This window comes from Spermophilus citellus, assembly GCF_964194105.1.
Source record: "Spermophilus citellus genome assembly, chromosome: 18".
Lineage (NCBI taxonomy): Eukaryota > Metazoa > Chordata > Mammalia > Rodentia > Sciuridae > Spermophilus > Spermophilus citellus.
In genome coordinates, this window is record NC_138200.1 from 51,434,510 (window position 1) to 51,458,065 (window position 23,556).

A 23,556-nucleotide genomic window follows, 5' to 3' on the forward strand; every position below is an offset into this window, starting at 1 on the left:
GAATCATAACACACCCTTCAGTTGTAAGTCGGAAACTCGGCCTTGCTCTCCCTTCTGGATTTTCAGTTCACCGTTAGGTCCATCTAAACGACTCCCATTCTCACTGTAGTATTCTTCAAAATGAAATTTAAGATTTTTACACATTGCATTTTAGTCACAGAATATTGTTTGAAGAACACCTTTTTTTTTTTTTTAACAAAAGTTTGCTTTGTAGTCTTATATGTGGTTACCTTTTATAATTATTCCATGGTTCCTTAAAGTGTTGAATTCAGGATTCCATGTGTATCATTTAGATCAAGCTTATTAATTGTGTTGTTCAAATAATCTATATTCTGACATGTGTCATCTGCTAGGATTATCATTTACTGAAAGAGATGTGATACTTTTTAAATATGATTGTGAATTTTGTTGATTTCTTTCTGGAAAAGTGTTCCTTATGTCTGTTGGAAATGAGGTCAAGCTGCATATTATGGAAAAACCAACTAGCATGGCTTATTTTAAGAGAATTTCATTTCTCAAGAATAAAGAAATCTAGTAAATGATAAAAAAAAAAGATTTTATGTGGTGTGGATGGACCAACTCTAAAATTTCAAGGAGGTATAGGTGGCAAAACCTAAATTAGTTATGATGACTCATATACTTATAGGGGGAAGGTTTTGTTTTCTGCTAAAACTACACATCCTGAAACATTTCTAAATTTTATTCACTTAAACAAATAACAGTGGTCCTAAAATGTCCATAGCTAAAATCTGTTCAATATTAAGAAAAAATATTTTATTTCTAAAAAACTTAGGGTTACTTATCATAGGTATCCCTGAAACAGCAAGCCAGTATTAATGAACTCAATTAGAAATAGCTTTTATTCTCTGAGGAAATGATTGCTTCCTCTTCCCACCTCAAAGAATAAGACTACTGTTATTACAAATGAGAAAAAAAGTTTATTGAGGAAACAATTTAACAGCTCTCCTTTAGCAGAATTTTACAGACTAGAGCACAACCTGAAGGCAATTACATTTTGAGTTAACACTCTTCACAGAATGCTTTTTCTACAACTGGAAAGTTGCTGAGGTTTGTGACATGCCACTATAAATGTAAGTATTATTAAAAATTACAAATTGCTTGGTAATTATTTTGATAACCTCTTGAGCAGCAGCTCCTGTAAGGAAAAAAAGAGAAAAGCAAATATTTGAAAAGAGTAAATTTTAAGAATTTAAGATTTCAATTCTTTATTACTATATTATTAAAGGAAATAAAACTTTTTGTAGACTTTTACACAATAGGATATTAAATCACAAATTAAAAGAATTGAGTATTTTAAATTATGGTGGTTTAGGAAGATTGGCAAGATATATTGAGGGAACAAAATTTAAATAGTAGTTTGACAAGGAAACTTTTTTAAAGGATACAGATGCATAAAATATCCTCAAAGAACACCCTTCTTTTGTATTTGATTTTTACTTGTGTGTGTCTTATACCAACGAAGGATATATAAAGATATGTTTGTTCAAAGTGCATTTGTTATTTAGAAAGGATCTATATTAAATGTTGCCAGTCTGATATAACTACTCAAAACAAAACACAAAAGAAAAAAACTACCATGGAAAAATGGTGAGGTCACAGCAAGAAGACGGCCATCTATGAACCAGGAGGTGGGCTTTCACCAGACACTGACCACACTGGCTCCCTGATCTCAGATTTCCAGAATTGTTGTTTATAAGGTGCCTAGTCTGTGATATTCTGTAGCCCAAACCAAGAGAAGGAAGAAGTACAGTGAGGGAGGGAGACAAGTGAAAGGAGTTTTTATGAAGGAGGTGGCATTTTTTATTTGGGTCTTGAAGAACAGATAGGCCTTAAAAATATATTTCCTACATGTATAGAACCTAAGAGGAGAAAAGATCTAGGAGCAATAAAAGTGAATGTCTAGGGTAAAAGCAAGTGATTTAGTAAAACTAACCAGAAAAGCTGAGGGAACGAAAGTACAGGGTCTTTAATGTCAACCTATTGTCCCTGGACTTGTTTATGGGAACAGCTGGAGAAAGGGAAAGAAGGAAGTAGAGAATGTATATGTGTGTGTAATGGTGGTACAGAAAGTTAAGTGAAGGACATGATCAAAACTATGCCTCAGAAGGACTAGTGACTCTTTAGAAATTTAACATGGACAACAGTGAGAGAGACAGAAGGAAGAAAGCAACAGTATGGGGCAGGGGGTACTAAATAACATCCTGCTACACTGACCTCCATAATTAAAATAGCTGAGAAAACAAAGTTCATATTAAAATAGCAACTGTATTATGTATCAACAGATAAGTCATCTCATCTATGGAACTCACCCCCCAAGAATGCAGCAATGGTGTGTGGCTCAGCAGCTCCATATCGGCAGCTATAGGAAAGGATGGAGATATAAACTTAGATTAGCCTTATGACAGGTGGGGTATTCTCTTTTATGTGCCCTAAAGAATACTCACAATTCATGGACATAATCGTCTTTCACCATTACAGATAACCCATATTCCTGAAGGAAGCCAGTGAGACAGGACTTCAACTTTCCTATATCTTCTTCAACTTGATAGTTAGATACACCTAAAAAAAAAAAAATATTTTATATATATATAAATGTATGTGTATACACACACACATATAAAAATTAATTTTCATTAAAATAAATGTGATTCAAAATGACTACCTCTTTTACTTAATCAGTTTCAGATGTTCTAGTCAAAATAGTAAGATTTGAAACTGAAGAACAAAAACAAGAATGAAACCAATTATTTGCAAATATTGGAAACTTATAATTGAAGAAACCAACTAAAATCTATTAAAAATTCAAGTTCACTAAGTCCTTATCAACTGCTCCCTACCCGGCATCTAGAAGAGTACCTGGACATTGGGGCAATAATTATTGCCTGGCATGCATGGGGTGCTGGGTTTGATCCTCAGCACCACATAAAAATAAAGATGTTGTGTCTGCCGAAAACTGAAAAATAAATATTAAAAAAAATTCTCTCTTTAAAAAAAAAAAAAAGAACTAAATGAGAAAACATTCTATTTATATCATTTATAAAAAATACAGTCTTCCTTATTCATTTCTAAGAAACTAAATGACACCGAGGACATAAAGTTTAATAATAGGTAACATTTATTTAATACCAATAGATGCTGGACACTATACTAAGTACTTCAGTTATATTAATTGATTTAATCCTCACAACAACCCTATGAAGTAGGTACTATACAGATGAGAAAACTGAGACATGGACAGATGAAGTTAGCATTTATCCTCATTTTTGCAGAAAAGAAAACTGAGGCTCAGATTATACTACTTAGCTCATAAATAGCAAACTTAAGATATGAACCCAGAAAGTTCTTCATGATTAAACTATAATATCTCCAAAGGTAAGTTATGGTTGTTACTACTGGAGGAGAAATACAATTATTATTAAAAACTTATCACTATTCTTCTTCATAATAGTGATAGCTACCCTTTACTGAGCACTTGCAAAGGTGCTAGCAATGTGTTAAGTGATTTTTGTATTTCACATATTTAACCATTACAATCTAGTAAGAGGAGATCACTGCATCTGCCATTCATTGAGAATGGAGACATAAACAGTGGCTTACTCAAGGTCACAGAGATAGTGACAAATCTTGGACTAGAACCCATATTTAACTCCAAAGCCTATGCTATATGTAGTATCTAGTCTCACATGACAGCTCCCAAAACACCCACTGTAAGCTCTCATGTAGTCCTTTCCCATCCTTAATCTTAGCTGGCCCTATGAAACCAATACGACAACATAAACGATGCAGTGTGGCTTCTAAGAGGTCATAAATAGCTCTGTACCTTCCATATGTGGAATTTTATAGGAAGTCAGACATCATAAAAGTCTACCTTTGGACTTCCATGCTAAAAGGAAGTTCAAGTTTATAATCCCAGCTACTCAGGAGGCTGAGGCAGGAGGACTGCAAATTTGAGGCCAACCTATGGCAACTTAGTGAGAGCCTGTCTAAAAAAAAAAAATTTTTTTTTAATGCTGGGGATGTAGCTCAGAATTAGAGCACCCCTAGGTTCAATCCCCAGTATCACAAAAAACAACAACCACAAAAAACCCTCAAATTAGCCACATGGAAATAGATGCCTAGCCACTCCCCAGTTGTTCCTGCCATCCTGACTGAGGTGTCAGGAAATGTCTTGTTGGATGTCTAACTCAGACAAGGCTTCAGAATGATTCCAGCCCAGGCATCATACAACTATATGAGAACCCCTCTCCTAGCTGGGCATGGTGCATACCTGTAATCCCAGTTATTCAGAAGACTTAAGGCAGACAGATTATTAAATTCAAGGTCTGGGCAATTCAATGAAACCCTGTCTCAAAATAAAATAAAAAGGACTATGGATGTAGTTCAGTGTCTTGGATTTAATCCCAGAACCCCCCCCCCCCACACACACACACACACACACACACACAAAAAAAAAAAAAAATAGGGCTCGGGTTGTAGTTCAGTGGTAAAGCACTTGCCTAGCATTTGTAAGGCACTGGGTTTGATTCTCAGCACCACATATAAACAAAATAAAGGTTCATCAACAACTAAAAATGTTGTGGCTCAGTACCTGGCATGTGTGAGGAACTGAGTTCAGTTCTCAGCAACGCATATAAGTAAAAAAAATAAAGGTCTACCAACAACTAAAAAAAAAAAAAAATTTTAAATAAATAAAAAATAGAATAAAATAAACTTTCCTCAAAAAACAATTGCCTAAGCCCAGTTAATCCATAAAATCATGAGATTGTAATTTGTTTTAAACCACTGTTTTGGGGTGTTTTGTTATACAATAAATTAACCAAAATATATTATAATTAAATAATATGTATAAAGCAATACATATTTGGCATTTATTCCCCTTTCCTCCCCCCTCTGGTAAATTTGCTCATTGTGACTGTAATCTGGATGTTTAACTAGATTAGATGGGGCAACTGGCTGATGACAGATCTAGAATATATTGCTATGCAATAATCCTGCACAATTAAAATTATCAAAAATAAAAATATTCTTAATAACTGTAGATCTCTGAGACTATGCCAATTCTGTAATTACTACATTTGCAGACAAATAATGCTAAACAAAGAAATTCCAACATCTTCAGTGTTCTGAATTCAGAAATCACTGAAATACTCTTGTGGCTTTCCTGTTCTACTGGATTAAAACCAGTGTAAGTCTTAGAACAAAATTATGAAAATTAACAGAAAAAGTTTTTTCTTTTTTTTTTTTTGATGCTAGGCTAAAAAAATCCCCAGCCCTCTTTCTTTTGAGACACTATCTCACTAAATTGCAGAGGGCCTACATTGCTGAGGCTGGCCTAACTTGCAATCCTCCTGCCTTAGCCTCTAAAAATTACTGGGATTATAGATGTTGGCCACCACACCTGGCAAAAAAATTTTTCTTTTATTCACATCCAATCAACATTCCTCTATAACAGTTTAGAATCAAACACTACTTGCAAAATTATATCCTCTCTGAGATGAGCTAGGTCTAATCTGTTTATAACATGAAATTCAAATACTACTGTTATAAGTATCCAGAGAACCTTTTAAGATTAAATTTGACTTAAATGTTTATTCAACATTTTATTACATTTGGTAATTTCATTGCTATTCTTACCTGGATATCTACCATGTTGTTTATGAAATCTATCAACAGCCCGTAACATTAAGTATAATACTATCTCATTATCTGGATTGTCCATGCTGGAAACTGAAAGAGAAAAAAAATGAATATAATTTGGGTAATTTGCAACATATAAACAACAAAGAGCCAAATTTACTATATACTCAAGTTTCAGGATACAATATTACCACAAATTAAGTATTTTGTTACAATAAAATGAAAATGGTAAATAAAATAATAAAGGGAAATGCATTAAGATGTTACTCAGTGATCTTACAACTAACAACTGGAATCATACAGTATCTACTGAAGTAGTAACATGACTTTAGCTCTTCTACATAGCATACCATGGACTCAGTGACCTCTATTATTTTTTGTATATATTAAGTTTTTATATAATATGCATACATTATAATTACTGGGATAGGTTTATAGAATAAAATTAGTGTAAATATTTATATTATTTTTATATTATTACCATATACTTGACACAAAATACTTATATCTTTTAACCTAGCATCAAGAGGTTATTATACTCACTAATTTCATCCTTGTTAACTGTATCCAAACCATATTCTTCAGCTAATGATCGACATCTTACCACTCGAAGAAATGCAGAATTGCTGCCTGAACATAGGAAAGACTTTATGGAAATAATGGTTGTGACAGATGATTACTACAAATCTCAGGTCACCTTAAGAATAGGAAATTTTTCTATGTACACTTCACAGACATGGGAATAAGACAACATGCATTCTATATGGCTTTAATGGTTAGCAGAGAAGGCAGTAAAACACAAGTTATCTTAAATGCATAATACTGGCACAACAATTAGTTTAGCACTGAGTAAGAAGGTGGCACCTCTTTGAGCCTCAGTTTTTAATTTGTAAAATGGGGATAATATATGTACTTTTGAGAGTTTTTCTGTAGATGAAATGTGGCATATATATAAGTGCATACCTAGCATAATGCTTGATATGGCTCAATAAATAGTAATCCTCATTTTTATGGATAAGTAGTCCTAAAGGAGAGTGGTGGTACGAAGGATTGAACTCAGAGGTGCTCTACCACTCAGTTACATCCCAGCCTTTTTTGTATGTGGGTGAGATGGGATCTTACTAAACTGCCCAGGCTGACCTTGACCTTAGGATCTTCCTGCCTCAGTCTCCCAAATCACAGGGATTACAGGTATGTGCCACTATACCCAGCTATATTAAGGCATTAAAAAAAAAAAAAAAAAAACTTTGTATTATGGAAATTTTCAAACATACCCTAAAGAAAACAGAACAGAGTAAACTTTCAAATACCCGACATTCAGCTTTTAATCTGGTATCATATACTCTAATAGAACAAACACCAATATTGATACAAGGTGCAAAATATACATTTATATCATTGAGACTGTAAGACTTAGAATTTTAGCCATTTAAAATTTCTGGGAACATTCCCTGTGGCTCATTTTTATCAAATAAAATAAGGAAATTAGTTCAAGGGGACTTACAGAGCAATTTTAATTCTTTCTCTGAAATGGACTCTGGTGCCTGTAAAGAGATAAAAGGAGGTCTGCTCCAGTACAATGAGAAGATTAACAGAGGGTATAGCACAAAGCCAGTGGCTGTGAGAAGTGGCTTGGAGACTGGCTATCTCCAAGACTGGGAGAGGACTTTAGGAACACCTTGTTTCCTTACATCTGGTGTCCTTAGGCAGGAAAGTAAGCATTCCCTCTCTCTCTAACCCCTTTCTGGGTGGAGTTACATAGTTAGGTGTGTAGGGAAATGTACCATCAAAGGCACAGTGTACCAACAGCATACCTGGCCAATGGACTGCAGCAGTTTGGCAACATGATTGCCCACAGCAGCAGCATCTTTCTTTGCTTTTTCACGGTAACTACAAAACAACAACAACAACAAAAAAACAAAAAACCTACAATTAACAAACTTTAAAGTTAGCAAAATTTAAATTATTATTGTGAAGCAAACAAAAAACTTTTTTCTTTTTCATGAAAAAATACTGGCCTAGCAACATGAAATACAAAAATGCTAAAGAAATACTAACAGCAACACCTGTTAGTGGTTGAGGATCTTTCCAGTGTTGATGATAGACTCTTGAAGCCCACTAAAACTGAGGCTCCCACTATAATTAAGAGCATCCAACTTCTGCCCTCTTGGAACCCAGGGTTCTCTGACAGAGGACCTGATAAAATATATCACTAAAGAACATGACTTGCCTCCTTGAAGTCAAGTCAAGAAAAGTTAGACTTCAAAACTGTCCATCTACAAATTCATACAAAATTTTTCTTTAGGTCTATTTACTTTTCACCCTCTAAAAATGATCAGTGGTCAAGCTGACTACTTGCCATGTGAGGTCACACTTCTCAATTGACATTTCTCAGGTTTTGAATACTCTGAACTCTTAGACTATGACAACAAACTAAGATTTGTTAAACAATGAATGACATCTCTTGTGTGACATAATTTGACCCTTGAGGAAACCAAGTCAGTAGTCTGGATTCACTGGCATCTCTCGCCAATTACATAAAGGTAATATCCATGTAGACCCATTTATCTAGGTCAGGCTAGTAATACTGGATAGCAGATATCTATCTATAATTATGGACTCCTTAAATTATGAAAGAGTAATTACAAAAAAAAAAAATCAAAATTAAGGACTTCACAGTTCAAAATTATAGACAGAAGGCCATGATTAAGAGTTAAGGCTCCGAGGGGCTGGGGATGTGGCTCAAGCGGTAGTGCGCTTGCCTGGCATGCATGTGGCCCGGGTTCGATCCTCAGTATCACATACAAACAAAGATGTTGTGTCTGCCAAAAACTAAAAAATATTAAAAAAAAAATTCTCTCTCTCTCTCTTAAAAAAAAAAAAAAAAAAAAAAAAAAAAGAGTTAAGGCTCCGAAATTGGGTTTCATGGTGTTCGAATCTATGGTTCTGTCATTTACCAGCTGTCTGACTCTCAATAAGTTACCTTTCCTAGGCTTTAGTTTCCTCATCTGTATAAAGTTGTTGTGAATCATTATTTTAAATGAATCAATGCATAGAATAGTTCACAGTACAGAGTAAGTAATCAAATGGTAGGTTTAATATTGAAATTTGAAAGAAAAAAAATCTGTCCCCACAGTAAGGAACTCTGTACTTCCCATTTACTTTTGTTTTGAACCAAAAATTGCTCTAAAAATAAAATTTATCAAGAAACCAACCAAGCAACAAACAAAAAAAATTGCTCCCGGGCTGGGGATATGGCTCAAGCGGTAGCATGCTCGCCTGGCATGCGTGCGGCCCGGGTTCGATCCTCAGCACCACATACAAAGATGTTGTGTCCACCGAGAACTAAAAAATAAATATTAAAAATTCTCTCTCTCTCTCTCTCTCTCTCACTCTCTCTTAAAAAAAAAAAAAATTCTCTCTAAAAAAAAAAAAATTGCTCCCTAAGTTCTTTATTTTTAAAATAGCAAGGTTATAATAGACTTACATTTGATTTCTGATAAAATGTTTATCTCTAATATAAAGAGGTTAAACTGTTACATAGTTTGGAAACAGTGACTTACACATTTTGTAGTTTTACATATTTGCCTGAATCTGCAATCATATCAGGAATTGTGCCTCGAACAGGTAAATTTCCTTGACCCTCTTTGGCCACAAATTCCTTTAAGGCACGGGCTAAAATCCAAAATGGTGGAGTCTAACAGAATAAGAAAAAAATTAACATTAAGTAGTGTTTTATTTTGACCTAGAGGTTAAGATAGCATTATTTTTACTTGTTGTTACCTGTTTGGTGATATTTATGCAGCGATCATCATTAAATATATCTTCAATACTGCTTGGAATCTAACAAAAGAACATGAAACATTTATTTATACTAAGAACTTGCCCACCTTATTTTCAATGTTATTTATTCAAGTACTCTGAATTCTCAGAGTGTAGAAAATACCAACTTCTGATTTGTTTAGTTAATAAACAAATCAGAACCTGCTGGAGGTCAGATGGAGAAGAAAGAATGAAACCAAGTCCTCTCCTGCCCACTGCTAGCATTCAAGGCTGGTCTATTCTCCTACATCCGAAATGGAGTAAAGGAGCCCATTTTTGTAGTTAACATCTCCAGATGACAAAGATAATGTAGACATCTGTACTAAATCAGATTTATAGTTCTTCATGGTTTTTCTGCTTGTCAAAAAAATTTGAAATCCTTGCACCTTAACTAGAGACTACTAAAAGAGACAACCACTCTGAAAAAAACTAAGATGTTTTATTTTATTTGCAAGTAAGATCATCAAATATTAATAAAACTATACAAATTACAGGCTTTGATTCTACTATTATATGGAAAAAAGAAATTTCTTGGTGGAAACCCTCTACTGATCTTTCTGCTTCTTGCCTCAGTCCCTTCCATTCTAGTCTGCTCACAAGAATCAAAATGAACTTTAAGAAATACAAAGCAGATCATTCCACTTCCCTACTCAAAATCCTTCAGTGGCCTACAAGGCCCTATTGTGATCCAGTTCTTTCTGCCTCTCAAAACTCAATCCTTCCCACCACTTTCCCCCTCTTCACTTCAATTACACTGGCTTTCCTAATGACCCTTGAACAATGCCACGCTTCTCTCTACTTCTGGGCCTTTGCATATGTGTTTCCTCTGCCTGAAAAGTTTCCACCAGAACTCTGCATATCACTTCACTCATATTTCTGCTTAAATGCATATCTTCAAAAGTTTTCCTGACCCCCATCTAAAATTTGCCTCCTGAACCCAGACCACCTCTGGCCTATCATGCTTTTGCCCTTTGTTCTGTTTTTATTTTTGTTAATAGCAACCAGTACATTTATATCTGTTTATTAAATTTACTGTATTCCCAACCACTAGAACTTTTTCTTTTAATTGCAGTTCATTTTCTATTCAGTGAAATGCACAGATCATGTATAATCTGATGTATCTTAATAACTATACATATGTATTTTCAATATCACTCCAATTAAGAAATAGAAAATTTTGCCAGGCATGGTGGTGCATACATATAATCCCAGGGGTGGGGGTGGGGGGCTGGCGCTGAGACAAGAGGATTGCTATTTCAAAGCCAGCCTCAGCAAAAGCAAGACACTAAGCCACTCAGTGAGACCCTGTCTCTAAATAAAATACAAAATAGGGCTGGGGATGTGACTCAGTGGTTGAGTGCCCCTGAGTTCAATCCTCTGTATCCACCTGCCACCAAAAAAGGAAATAGAAAATTTCCTTTACTCAAGAATATTGATTCACAAAGCATAAACTTTAATCACTCAGCAACACTGTTTCATTGTCTTCAAAAAGTCTGCAATGATAGTTTAAGGACCTTCCTAATGCTGAAAAGCAGCAATTTTGCTGTTTTAAACTATAAGAAAATTCTAACTTAATTTAGCAGGTTTGTCATTCCAAAGATTCCCAAAAACTTCACAAGCCAGACTTCAACAATAAAACAGCAAAACAAAAAGCCCCTAAGTTATCCTCCAAATAATTTTTAAAGTCTATAATGTTATTTTAGAACATATTCCATTATATCCAACTAATTACTGTCAGAAGAAAATGCAGAGTAGGGGCTGGGGTTATGGCTCAGCGGTAGAGCTCTTGCCTAACACGTGCAAGGCCCTGGGTTCAATCCTCAGCACCACATAAAAATAACTAAATAAAAAATAAAGTTAAAAAAAAAAAAAAAGAAAGAAAATGCAGGGTAACAAAATTTAACTCTTCAGGCAACACTATTTTGGACCAGCAAAATACCACCTTAGTCATATAATTCCTACCCCAAAACGATTGATATTCACAAATTATATACTTCACATAATTTATATAAGTTATTGTATGGATTGTTTTTATCACTATTAAATGATAAAGTATGCACATAACATTTTAACAAGTACAATACAAAATCTTTTTTTTCCTCTTTATCCCTGTGATGCTGGAGATTGAACCCAGGGCCTCCCACATGCTAGGCAAGTGTTCTACCACTGAGTTATACCACCAACCCACAAAATTTTTATTAAAACAAGCCTCAAGTTGTGTTATAGATATTTAACTATACATTTAGGAAATATTAATTAAATAAAATGTTTATAATCAACTTTTACATCTGAGGACTTTGGGAAACAGTTTTTTCTATCATTTTTTTCTTCTTTTACAGTAACAGGGATAAAGTTCAGTAGTACTCTACCATTGAGCTACATCCCCAGATGGTTCTTTTTTTTTTTCCCCCAGATAGGGTTTGAGTTGCCTGGCTGGCCTCAAACTTGCAATCCTCCTGTCTCAGCCTTCTGAGTAGGGAAAACATCTTTCATATATGAATTACTCTGCGATTCTTTTAATACCTGAGTTGTATTTAGTGCTGTATTCACATTTTTAATAGCTTCTTCAAAATTCTCTTCATCTTCTGGAGCTCCATTCTCATTCTTTAAAATTCCTATTAAAATAGGAAATGGTTAACAAACAATAGCCCTTTTCTTCTCACTCCTGTCCACCCTCCACCAATACCACAGAAATAATCCTGTCAGAGTCTGAAGGGAGAATTAGCATATCGAACCTTAAGTAAAAATATGACTTATCATTTGTCCTCCCTTAAACTATACAAAGAATGGGCTCCTTCACCTCCCCAGAGGAAAAGTAAAATAAAAGTTCTGATGATATCATCTGATAAAAGTATTAGAAGAAATCCACTAAACATCTATTTCAAGTAATTTGCTTCCCAAACTTTATACAATACTTAACCACATCCCATAATATTACCTTGTCTAATCAAATCTCTGAAGTCCTCTTTTTCTTTATAGGTTTTAGGTATTCGTCCATTTGTCTAAATTGGTTAAAAATTTTAAAAATCTAGTTATAAAAACTCAAAATATGGAAATTGAGAGTTTAAAGTTCCCCCATTTGCCATGAGATTTCATTGACAAATATATACCTCAGTGAAATCAGAGGCTCACTTGATAGAAAACAGAAACTGCAGGCCATTCCTCTATTATATGCATTCCCCCTGCCAGTTTCAAAATGACATCTATTCAAATTTTGATTTGTTAATAAAAATAGCAATATTAAAAGAGGAACTGTTAGATTTAAATTTAAAAGCTCCCACTTGCCCTAATACCCCATGAGGAAAAAAATTAATCTCCCATTCCCTCCAAGGAAACCCATTATAATAAATAGAAATTAGTCACATATGGAATTTTTTTTTTTTAAAAAGGACATACTTCACTATACCACTGTGCTAGATATTTAGCTACGATCACAATCCAAGGAGTATGGCTATGGTCCTAAAAATAAGAGACAAATCAAAGAAAATATCAGTATTAGTTAATATCAAGTCTTTATTCTACCATCTTGTTTTCAACAATATTTATTGATTGATTGATTGATTTGATTGATTGATGGTACCCTGTTTACTTTGAGACCGGGTCTCACTAAGTTGCTTAGGGCCTCAATTAATTGCTGAGACTGGACTCAAACTTGTGATCCTCCTGCCTCAACTTCCTGAGAAACGTAAAACGTGTACTTGGATGCCTGGCTACTTTAGAAATTTTTTTTAGAGGCCGTGTCCAATGTAACCCCTTGTAATGTCAGGTAGGTATTATGTTCCTGTTTTTCTAGCAAGAAAAAAGCTTCAGAGGCTGCCGCTCAACAACAGTTCAAATCTCAAATTTCAGATCCCAATCCTAGACTAAGAAAATGGAATATTCTCTGTATTTTTTGATGAACCAAATAGACACCTACATTTTAATTAATATGTAGGTGTTCTTTAAATTATATGTTCTTTAAATTATATACTCTGTTATAAATATTATATAGTTTCCTTGGTAATTTTCAAACACCAAAAATGTCTCAAGAGGCTCAATTTCAACAAACATAACTCCAAATTCAAACTACTTTTAAAAAATATTTATTTAGGAAAGGGTTATGACGAGGCCTTCTGGGATTTTTTTTTTTTTAACTTTTTAATTGTAGATAAGACACAATACCTTTGTTTATTTTTATGTGGTGCTAAGGATCAAACCCAGTTCCACAGCCATGCTAGGCAAGTTCTCTACCACTGAGCTACTACCCCAACCCAGAGGACTTCTGGGATGTTAATGTCCCATTTCTTGACTTAGGTGGTAATTACAAAGATGTTCAGTTTATGCACTTTTCTTCAATAAAGAAGTTTTTTGTTTTTTTTAATTTTGTGGAAAATAAATTTATTGGTAACAAGTAAGATAAAATGTTATTGTGTGATCTGGATGACAGGAATATGGAGGTTTATAGTATTGTCTCACATTGGTATAATTCAAAAACCTTAGATTAAAAAAAAAAGTCTTAAGTTTACCTATAAATGTAAGGTTATACATACTAACCTTAAAAATACTAACCAACCTTTTTTTCCATGTGATCCAAATCATAAGACTGAAAATGTTCTCTCAGTTCAGGAAATGGCTTATCCAGTCGTAGATCTTCTAATGCATTATCTGGATGAGATTCTATTACTGTGAAACAAATAATCCAAAAAGAAAAACTTCATTCTTTATAAGAACTTAAGAAATCTATAATTTTCAAATGGTCATAGAACCTACAGATTTTTTTTCACCATGTTATGGAGGTCACCATTTTTTTTAAATATTAATTTTTTAGTTTTAGGTGGACACAATTTCTTTATTTCATTTTTATGTGGTGGTGAGGTTTGAACCCAGTGCCTCACGTGTGCTAGGTGAACACTCTACTACTAAGCCACAAACCCAGCCCTGGAGATCACAATTTATAAATAGTAAAATGCACAAATTTTAAGTGGAATATAAATTTTAATAAAGTAAAACCAAGATTTCTTTAGAACAGAATTTGTTATGATAACTAAAAAAAACTCAAAACTGACAATGTATATGTACAAATACCTGACAACCTACTCTTGCCCCTCTTGTAGTCTTAAAAATCAGATAACATTACTATCTACCTACGTCTCTTCCCTAGAAACCCAATGGTCATCTTGAGTTTTTGTTTCCTTGGCTCCAACATCAGTTGCTACCCACTTCCTAACCTCACTTTGTACACTGCTCTCTATGTGGGGAAGTACAAGAGTGTTCAATTTCAGTGCATGTTTAGAACAAGGTACAATTTTGTCACTTGACAGCTTAGCTATGTGAACTTAGGCAAATAACAATCTGTGTCTCAACTATAAAAAACACAGACTCTATCTCATAAAGGTTTTAGAAAGAGTAAATGATATAATCCATATGAAGGCAGGCACACAACTAGCAATGTTAACCTTCATTATTATTTACCTCCTATTTCCCTCTTCTCTACCCTATAACATCTTCCCTAAGTTCAGGGGTTCTCATTCTTTCTCTCTTCCTTTCCTAGACCACTGGAAATTCACTGACAGCAATGCCTATAATTTCAATGACTTGGGAGGGTGAGGCAGAAGGATCACAAATTGAGGCTATCCTCAGCAATTTAGAACCTGAATAAAAAAATTTTTTAAAAGGTGGGGATATAGCACAGTGTTTGAGCATCCTGGGTTCAATCTCCAATACCATCTATAAATACACACACACACACACACACACACACACATTTATAAACATCAATCCCTGTCTCCAATCTTTGCCCCCTTTAAGCCCATTCATTCCCCATAACTTCAGAGTGATTCATTTAAAATAAAAAAATTTTACCCTGTCACTCTCCCACTTGTAACTTTTAAATAGCCCCCCATCAACAAACCACTCCCTAACTGCCCATAGATGGGCACACAATTGGCACAGGATTAAAACATTTTCTTGAGTAAATATGGAACATTGCATGAGCACTGAAAGAAAATTTTAGAAAATCTAAGGTTACAATTTTTATAAGTAAAGGGCTAAGATCAGCCCTAAACCAATGTAAACCTACCTATGAATTACTTTGGTCTCATATAATATTGTTTCCTTGGAAACAATAGTCAGGTAAATGCCTTTCTTGTCATATGGAATTGCTCATAAACTGGGAAAACTGCAGGAGAATGGAATAAAAGGTTGGTGCTGGGCTGCAGATGTAGCCCAGTGGCAGAGTACTTGCCTAGCAAGTGCAAAATCCTAGGATCAATTTCTAGTACTAAAAAAAAAAAAAAAAAAAAAAAAAGACAACGACTGGTAGAAGAAAAGGTGGTGTGTCTTCTTTGTGTCAGGGTGATTCACATATCTCTTGTGGCAGCCACACACGCCCTATGTGGGTTAGGGGGCAAAAAAAAATTTAGGTACTTGTATAATTGCTGGACCTCCTAACAAGCAGCAGATATACAATTGTATCTCTGCTTTGTATCATTCTGTAACGCTATGTAAAGCAATAGTAGATTAGAGCATACTGGGGAAAAAACAAGCATATTGAGTCAGACTGCCACTTTGAACCTATAAATAATATAAATATAATTTGTGCTGCTACAAATTTACTTCATATTTAAAATAGACTCTCTAAATTATCAAGTTTCTAAAACCATAACTAAAGCAACCAATAGCAAGCCCCATATGCTCAACAATTTTACCTGGATGTTCTTTTATAATGATCCTCATATAACCAACCAGTCCATATGTCCTACAGATCAAAAGAGGAATTTCAGAATTCCAGAGGACATCTGCTAAACGTAGCAATGTACTATAAAGGAAAACAAAATAGAACATAAGCAAATGAATATATGCCAAATATAAAACATGCGAAACATGAAAATACATTAAAATAATGCAAATTTCTTAAGAAATAATAAATGCAAAGACACATTGTATTTGCATAAGCGAGTCAAGAATACACTAAAAAGCAAGCAATTTCACAAGGATGCAGAGTCAAAGTATACCTTGAACTAGAGGGATATGAAACCCTAGTCTTTTGTATTAAGAAGAATATTATTGAAAAACACTTCCTAAATATTTCTATGACAGAAAAAAAATTATAAAACCTGGCAATTTAGAGACACCCTGTCTCAAAATAAAAAGGGTTAGGGATGTAGTAGAGTACCCCTACATTCAATCCCCAGTATAAAAAAAAAAAAGGAAACACACACCTCTGGTAATTTCTATAATCAGCTCTAACTAGTTTTTAATCACTAAAAAGTAACCAATGTTCATTTTAAGTGCTCTAAATACATCTACAAAAAGTTTCATATCTGAGCATTTTCTCTTTTCCATCTTTTCTACACAAAAATATACATAAGAGCTTCAAACTGAAGATTTCCATCAAATTTAAGAATTTCAGAAACCACATCTTGGACTGTATAGAGAAAATAAAACTATACAAATCTAGTAAGATTGAAATTAAAATATATATATGTAATATATATATATATATATATATATATATATATATATATATTTTTTTTTTTTTTTTTTAACATCAAAATTTACCTTTCATGAAGCTGAGTTGCAACCACAACAGTAAACCTACAGAAAAATGAAGGATCATTGTCTAGGAGATTTTCTGGACTCTAAATGAGACAGGGGAAAAAAATCCAATAATTTCACAATCATATTAAACATAGCAGAAACACAAGCTCTTGTACAATAAATATGCAGCAAATTCCAACTAACATAAATGATACAAAGATTCAAAATTCTAAGTTTCTATGGCTTTGAACTATTAAAAATTATTTTCCAGCACAGAAATAGTAATGTGCATACCTCTTCCACAAAACTTCCAGAGACATCATTATTTAGTTCTTGTAAGAATTCCATGGCAGCTTCAGCTCGGTTCTTTTTAAAAACAAAGCATTTGGCTTCAATTAGAAAATACTTATTTACAATGTAAACCCCTTATTTACAGATCAGGCAAAACAGACTGTGAAACTATCAAAATTTCATGCATAGTATGACAACTCTGCTCCTCACAGTGTTTAAAACTACAGTTCAAGTTGAATACTACTTAAAGAGAGCTAAACTGTCCTTATCCAGAGTTCTTAAATAAAAACATTACTTGCCCTTGACTTTTCTGATTAGGCAAATAACCAAAAACCCTAGGTAGCAGGGAGGGATATCCCGGATCAAGTTCAGACTCACTCTATCCACCCACATCTGCAATCCTATACAAGTGGTCAATCCTTCAAAGAAATGTCACTTCCATTCAGAATATTAAACTAAGTTCATGAACAAAATTTTGGGGAGGGAAGGATGGGGGAGGGAAATGGGGGCAGGAGAGATGGTGGAATGAGACGGACATCATTACCCTAGGTACATGTATGACTATACACACAGTGCAATGCTATACTGTGTGCAACCAGAGAAATGAAAAGCTGTGCTGTAATTGTGTACAATAAATCAAAATGCATTCTGCTGTCATATATACCTAATATAATACTTCTAAATTCTTAAACTACCAAATATATAAAAAGACTTATCAGATTAGAAAAATAAGCTAACTTTTTTCTCAGAAAATAAGCTCTTTTAAAGTCAAAACTTTCCAGGTAATCAAGACATAGTGGCATTATTAGATGCTAATACACAACTGTATTCTGTAACAAATATTTACCTTGCCAATACTGCTTCTTTGAAGGAAAAAACTAAAGTGGACAGAATAAAAAAAAATTAAAGGCTTATATGGCTATAAAGGAAAAGTTAGTTATAATAACATGTGTATTGCATTTATAATATAAAACAAACACTATTTTTTAAATATTTATTCTTAAGTTTTTTAGGTGGACACAATATCTTTATTTTACATATATGTGATGCTGAGGATCTAACCCAGTGACTTGTGCATGCTAGGCAAGCGCTCTACCACTGAGCCACAACCCCAGCCCAAACAAACACTATTTTGACAACACATTGTTAACAGTCTTCTTGGAGGAAGAAAATCAGATGAAACTTAAAAACAAAATTGATCATGAGGCACTGGGTTCGATCCTCGGCACCACATAAAGTAAAATAAAGACACTGTGTCCACCAAAAAATTAAAAAATAATTAAAAGAAAAAAAACTGAGCTAATAAATCAGTGTTTCCCAAAGTGTGTACCACAGAATACAAATTTCACAAAATGCTCTGAGAGAAAAGAGTTCCCAGGTTAAAAGAAAAAGAAAATGGTGTGGGGGGGATACTATATGCTGTATTTCCTTCTTAGAAATTCATAAAATACATTATACACATAATATTAAAATTTTATAGTAAAGAAATTTTAACTTCATTGGACCCACTTCCCAAACTTCTTTGACCATAGAAGCCACTGGCCCATTTAACAGTTATTAACATTTCCTAGACCAATGTTCCTGAGACCACCCTGGGAAAATGCTATATTGAACCATTTGCTTCTGCAAGAAACTAAAACAGATTTATTCTGGCTTCTTCCCACACATACTCCCATCATGTCCCAAAGCCTGATGTGAGGCTGCTTGTTATGGTTTAGATAGGAGGTGTCCCCCAAAAGCACACATGTGAGTCAATGCAAGAAATGATACAAGAGGAGAAGAAATGATTAGATTATGAGAGTTGCAATCTAATCAGTGGAGAGGGATTAGATGGATGGTAACTGTAGGCAGGTAGGGTGTGGCTAGAAGAAGTAGGTCACTGGAGGGTGTGACTTTGGAATTTATATTTTGTCTCTGAGGAGCAGCACTCTCTCTCTCTCTGTGCTACCAGGTTGCCATGTCCTGACTTTTCCACTGCCACACTGTTCCACTATGATGTTCTACCTAATCTCAGGCCCAGAGCTATGAAGTTGGCTAATCATGGACTTAACTATCAAAACTGTGAGCCAGAATAAACTTTTCCTCCTCCACACTGTTCTTGTCAGGTCTTTTGGTCACAGCAACAAAAAGCTAACTAAAACATCACTGATCAACCAAATAAGAAAGAAAACAGGCCTTTTTTTTTTTTTTAACCTATACCAATAAAGAGTTATGCTATGGATAGCCAGAAACTTGAAACTACTACCCAAAGAAATGATACTAAAGCTAAATATGAACTAAATTCTGGTTTTCATTGTATTGTCTCATTGTTATTGTCTACCAACAAATACAATATGAGATCCCAGACTCCCTGAAAGAGTGAGCTCAAAATATAATTTGGGAAGGTTCTGAAAGTCTAACTATGATAATCTGCAAAGAATGATATATAGACCATATTTAAAACTATTTTTATAGAGGTAGTGTATTATGGTGAAAGATTTACCTGGATTAAACTCAGAAGACATCCCCCCAAAAAGGTATTATTTTTCATTATTCTCATAATCCCCAAATACAGTGGTTATGAATTATATACTAATACCTAAGAATCAACGTGAAGATTTAGAAAGTGCACAGATTTCGCAAATAAGGGAATAATGACTATTCCTTTGAATTAATAACAACAAAAGTGGTGATGATGGGTATCTTTTGTTAATGGTCTACTTTCCAGACACTGTGCTAACTAGCACTTGAACTGTATTAACTCATTTCCTCCTCCCCATAATCCTAAACACATAGAAGACTTCCACCATATAGTCAAATCACTGATCAAGTCACTCCTTTCCCTAACATACATATGTTTGAAAAGAAAAGAACATACTTATTTCCAGCATCTTCTCCGCTGACCTGATTTCCATCAACAATTGTAAATGATCCAATACCTGGTAGATAAAATCAAGTTAATCAAGAATATATATTTCTAGACCAGAACTTAAAAGAAGATTGTGTTCTCAATTTAGAACACAACTACCCAATTACATTACCTGGAAGTACTAAGTTTTTAAGAATTTCAGTTCCTGTAGCTGTTGCATGTATTAGGCAAACATGAGCAGATTCCAAAGCTTCTTGCCCATGATCACCCCACAACCTAAAACAAGACACAATTCAACATTTTAAAAATTTTCACAAAAATAAACCTTTCTCACTTGAACAGTGATTTAAAATGTTTTTTACACAGAATAACTGATATGATAACCACAGCACTATGTCAGGCAGGAATGGATTGCAGGATTATATGGCAGAGTAACTGAAGATTCAGACAGGTTATATTTTGCATAATTCAAGGAGAAGCATCAAATCAGAACTAGAAACTTGGGTCTCCTTGCTCCTTGTCCATCAAGTTTTTCAAGTGAGATAACTTATAGTACAGAAAGTCTATAGTTATACTCATCAACATTAAAGAAATGTATTGTAACCAAATGCAATGATGAGTACCTGTAATCTCTGCTACTCAGGAGACTGGCAGGAGGATCCCTGAGTCAAGCTCAGGAATAGTCTGGATAACACAGCAAGATGCCATTTCTTAAAAAAGTAAAATACATCTTGCACCTAAAGCCTAATCTGTTCCCTAGACATTTCTCCCAGTGGAGAAAGTGGATCCAAGTACATTTAAGATCTTAATATAGGACTTATCACCGGACATCTGCAAAAATAAGCAAAAGTTTTACCAAGAAAGCTAATCTACTATCTGAAAAGCCTCACACCAATTTCTACAAAGTGCTTTAAAATACAATACCTGACAAACACTTTAATGGTTAGTAGATGCATTAACAAACAAATAAGTAATAAAAATTAGAAATGTATGTTATGAAATGATGTACACCAGCATATCATTAACAGGGCAAGGTACATGATCACACATGTGTCATGGCTTCCAGGCCAACCTGGTTACTTCCACCAAAAAAATAAAAAACTCTTATTAATTAATTTATCCTTTTTTTGTCAGCATGGGGGAGGTCAAACCATGAGAAATGCCATAAGTCAAACAAGTAAGTACTAGCAGCCCAGAGGACTGAGAAAGACTGATGTGCCTTCCATGTCACCTGATATAAAGCAAATTCCTCTTACTGTGTAGAGCAAATCATAACCAATGCCCCATTCTTTTTTTTTTATTATTTGCTTAGCATCCATCTCTCCATCCTAAACTCTATAAGAGCCCAGACCACCCCTCTATGTTCACTACTGGTAATCCAGCGCCTACCACAGATCACAGAACATCTGTCAAATGAATGGAGGAATAGCCTTGACGAACCAAACAGACTGGAAAACATCTGTTTTTTCCAGGAAAGTAGGGCACAAAGACATATTTAATTGATAGAACCTTAGTAATTGGAGAATGGGTCTAAGAATAATGGTGTATCTCTAGGTTCTATGTTTGAAGAAAGGAACCAAACAAAAAGACACTCTTTATCTCAGTTGGCCTGAGAGCCAGGACCTTGATGACTAATACATAACTTTGCTTCTAATTGCTTCCCTCTGAGACTTGTAAACCAATAAGCAGTTCTCACTATAAAAAATAAAGTTTGGTCCTTTCAAGGAATGGACTTGATTAAAAACCCTCTTTTGGTGCTTGATTATATATGATGACATCTGCATTCAAAACACAGGTATTCCAAGAATTTGAAAGAAAACACCTGGTTACAAGGGTTCTGCCACTTTGTTTCTTCCCCCAGAAGCTTGGGAGTAGTGATAAAACTGAGTACAAGCTCTGAAAAAGTCAGAGGGCCTGAGTTTAAAAATATGGAGAACTCTGGGCAAGTTATTTAATGTCTCCAATACTCAGTTTCCCCTCTGTAAAAACACAAGAATGTCTACCTTCAAGAACACTCTCAGAACTGCCCAAAGCCCCTAACTAATACTAGATTGTAGGTCCAAATGGAAGTTTCAGTCCTAACTTCTCTTTGACTTGGGGGCTCCAGGAAGGGGAGGACACATATTTTTATTACCTCCAATGACTCAACACATATTAAGATACTTAATAAGAAGTGGGAACGCAATAAGGAAAACAGAGGATGAAGAAGGAGCCCGATGGTTTAATTCTGCCCTATCCATTAAGGCAGTTACTGGCTATACATGACTACTTGGCACCTGATGTGAGACTAGCATGAATTAAGGTGTGCTCTAACAGCAAAATACTTGATTTATAGTATTTTGATTTGATTTCTAAGATAATAAGAAAAAGTAAAATAGTTCAATAATTTTTATGTTGATTACGTGTTGAAAGGGCAATATTATGGACATACTAAGTTAAATAAACTACATTATAATAATTTATTTCTCTCTCTTTTTTTTTTTACTTTAAGGTGACTACTAAAAAATTATAAGTGGCCCTCGTGAGAGACTATTATTATACTGGTACTGGACAGAGCTAGTTTAGGACAATGCCCGACAGTCGGTGCTGCTCTCGGCGAATCGAAACGGGGTACAATTGATCCCACCCCATTCTGACCTGGAGACCGCGCACTTGGAACCGCAGACCACGTGGCAAGTGGGCGCACCCCTCAGAGCAGGGGAGTCCTGGCCCTGCAGTAACACTCCGACCCCGGTCGGGGGCCCAGGGCGTCAGCTCCCCGCGCCCCGCACGGCCGGGCCGGGCCTGGCCAGAGGCCCGAGGGAGGCCCGCCCCCATGGTCCGCGCGCTCACGCCCGGCCCGGACGCGGGGGAGCCCACCGGCCCTCCCGCTCGGCTCAGTGAGTCCCGTCTCACCTCAGCTGCCGGTCGTACTTCTGCTCCTTGAGCAGCTTCCCCGGCTGCGCCATGGCCGCGCCCGCCGCGCCACCAGCCCAGCCGCTGCCAAGCGCAGCCGCCGGCTCAACTCGCGCGCAGGCGCACCGAGCGCCCTTCGCCACCACCGCCTCCTGCGCGTCGCCCGCAGGGGGCGCCGCCGTTGCACTGCGCACGCGTCACCGGAACGCCCGTGCGACCGCAGCCACTGCAGGGAACCGAGCTGAACCTGGTGGTCGGTTTTGCCTGGATGCCCCAGTGCCGCTAATACGCCAGCCCAACCCTCTGTCGGTGCAGTAATTGTGGGGAACTCGGGCTTTGGAATCAGGCGGACTTGGATTTTAATCACTTCCTGCTGTGAGCATTGCTCTTTGCGGTCCTTAGTTTGCTCACCTGTGCAATGAGAATGAATGGGTCTTGGAGAGAGGGGTCTTTCAGCCTTAAATGAAAATTTTTTAATACACAGGGCCAGACTCACAAAGAATCTTGTATGAAAAATAATTTTC

General features: G+C 35.5%; 1 protein-coding gene across 2 annotated transcripts; it reads right to left on the minus strand.

The window, feature by feature from the left end:
* Window positions 1-907: 907 nt before the first annotated feature.
* Window positions 908-23,255, minus strand: NAE1 (NEDD8 activating enzyme E1 subunit 1). Of its 2 annotated transcripts, XR_014019597.1 has the most exons (21): window positions 23,033-23,255; window positions 20,310-20,413; window positions 20,147-20,207; window positions 18,137-18,167; window positions 17,293-17,364; window positions 17,020-17,099; window positions 16,167-16,276; window positions 14,033-14,142; window positions 12,877-12,939; window positions 12,419-12,482; window positions 12,004-12,095; window positions 9,442-9,501; window positions 9,222-9,355; window positions 7,473-7,548; window positions 7,163-7,202; window positions 6,202-6,288; window positions 5,656-5,748; window positions 2,466-2,580; window positions 2,331-2,380; window positions 1,597-1,737; window positions 1,025-1,156 (listed from the first exon to the last, which is right to left on the minus strand). XR_014019597.1 is itself a non-coding variant. In XM_081273785.1 (20 exons), the coding sequence occupies exons 1-20, from the start codon at window positions 23,083-23,085 to the stop codon at window positions 1,047-1,049; spliced, it is 1,605 nt and encodes a 534-aa protein (XP_081129911.1). In that variant the 5' UTR covers window positions 23,086-23,254; the 3' UTR covers window positions 908-1,046. The 2 variants fall into 2 exon arrangements, 1 of the variants encoding a protein (XP_081129911.1); XM_081273785.1 differs by lacking the exon at window positions 1,597-1,737 and having other exon boundaries at window positions 908-1,156; window positions 23,033-23,254.
* Window positions 23,256-23,556: the final 301 nt, after the last annotated feature.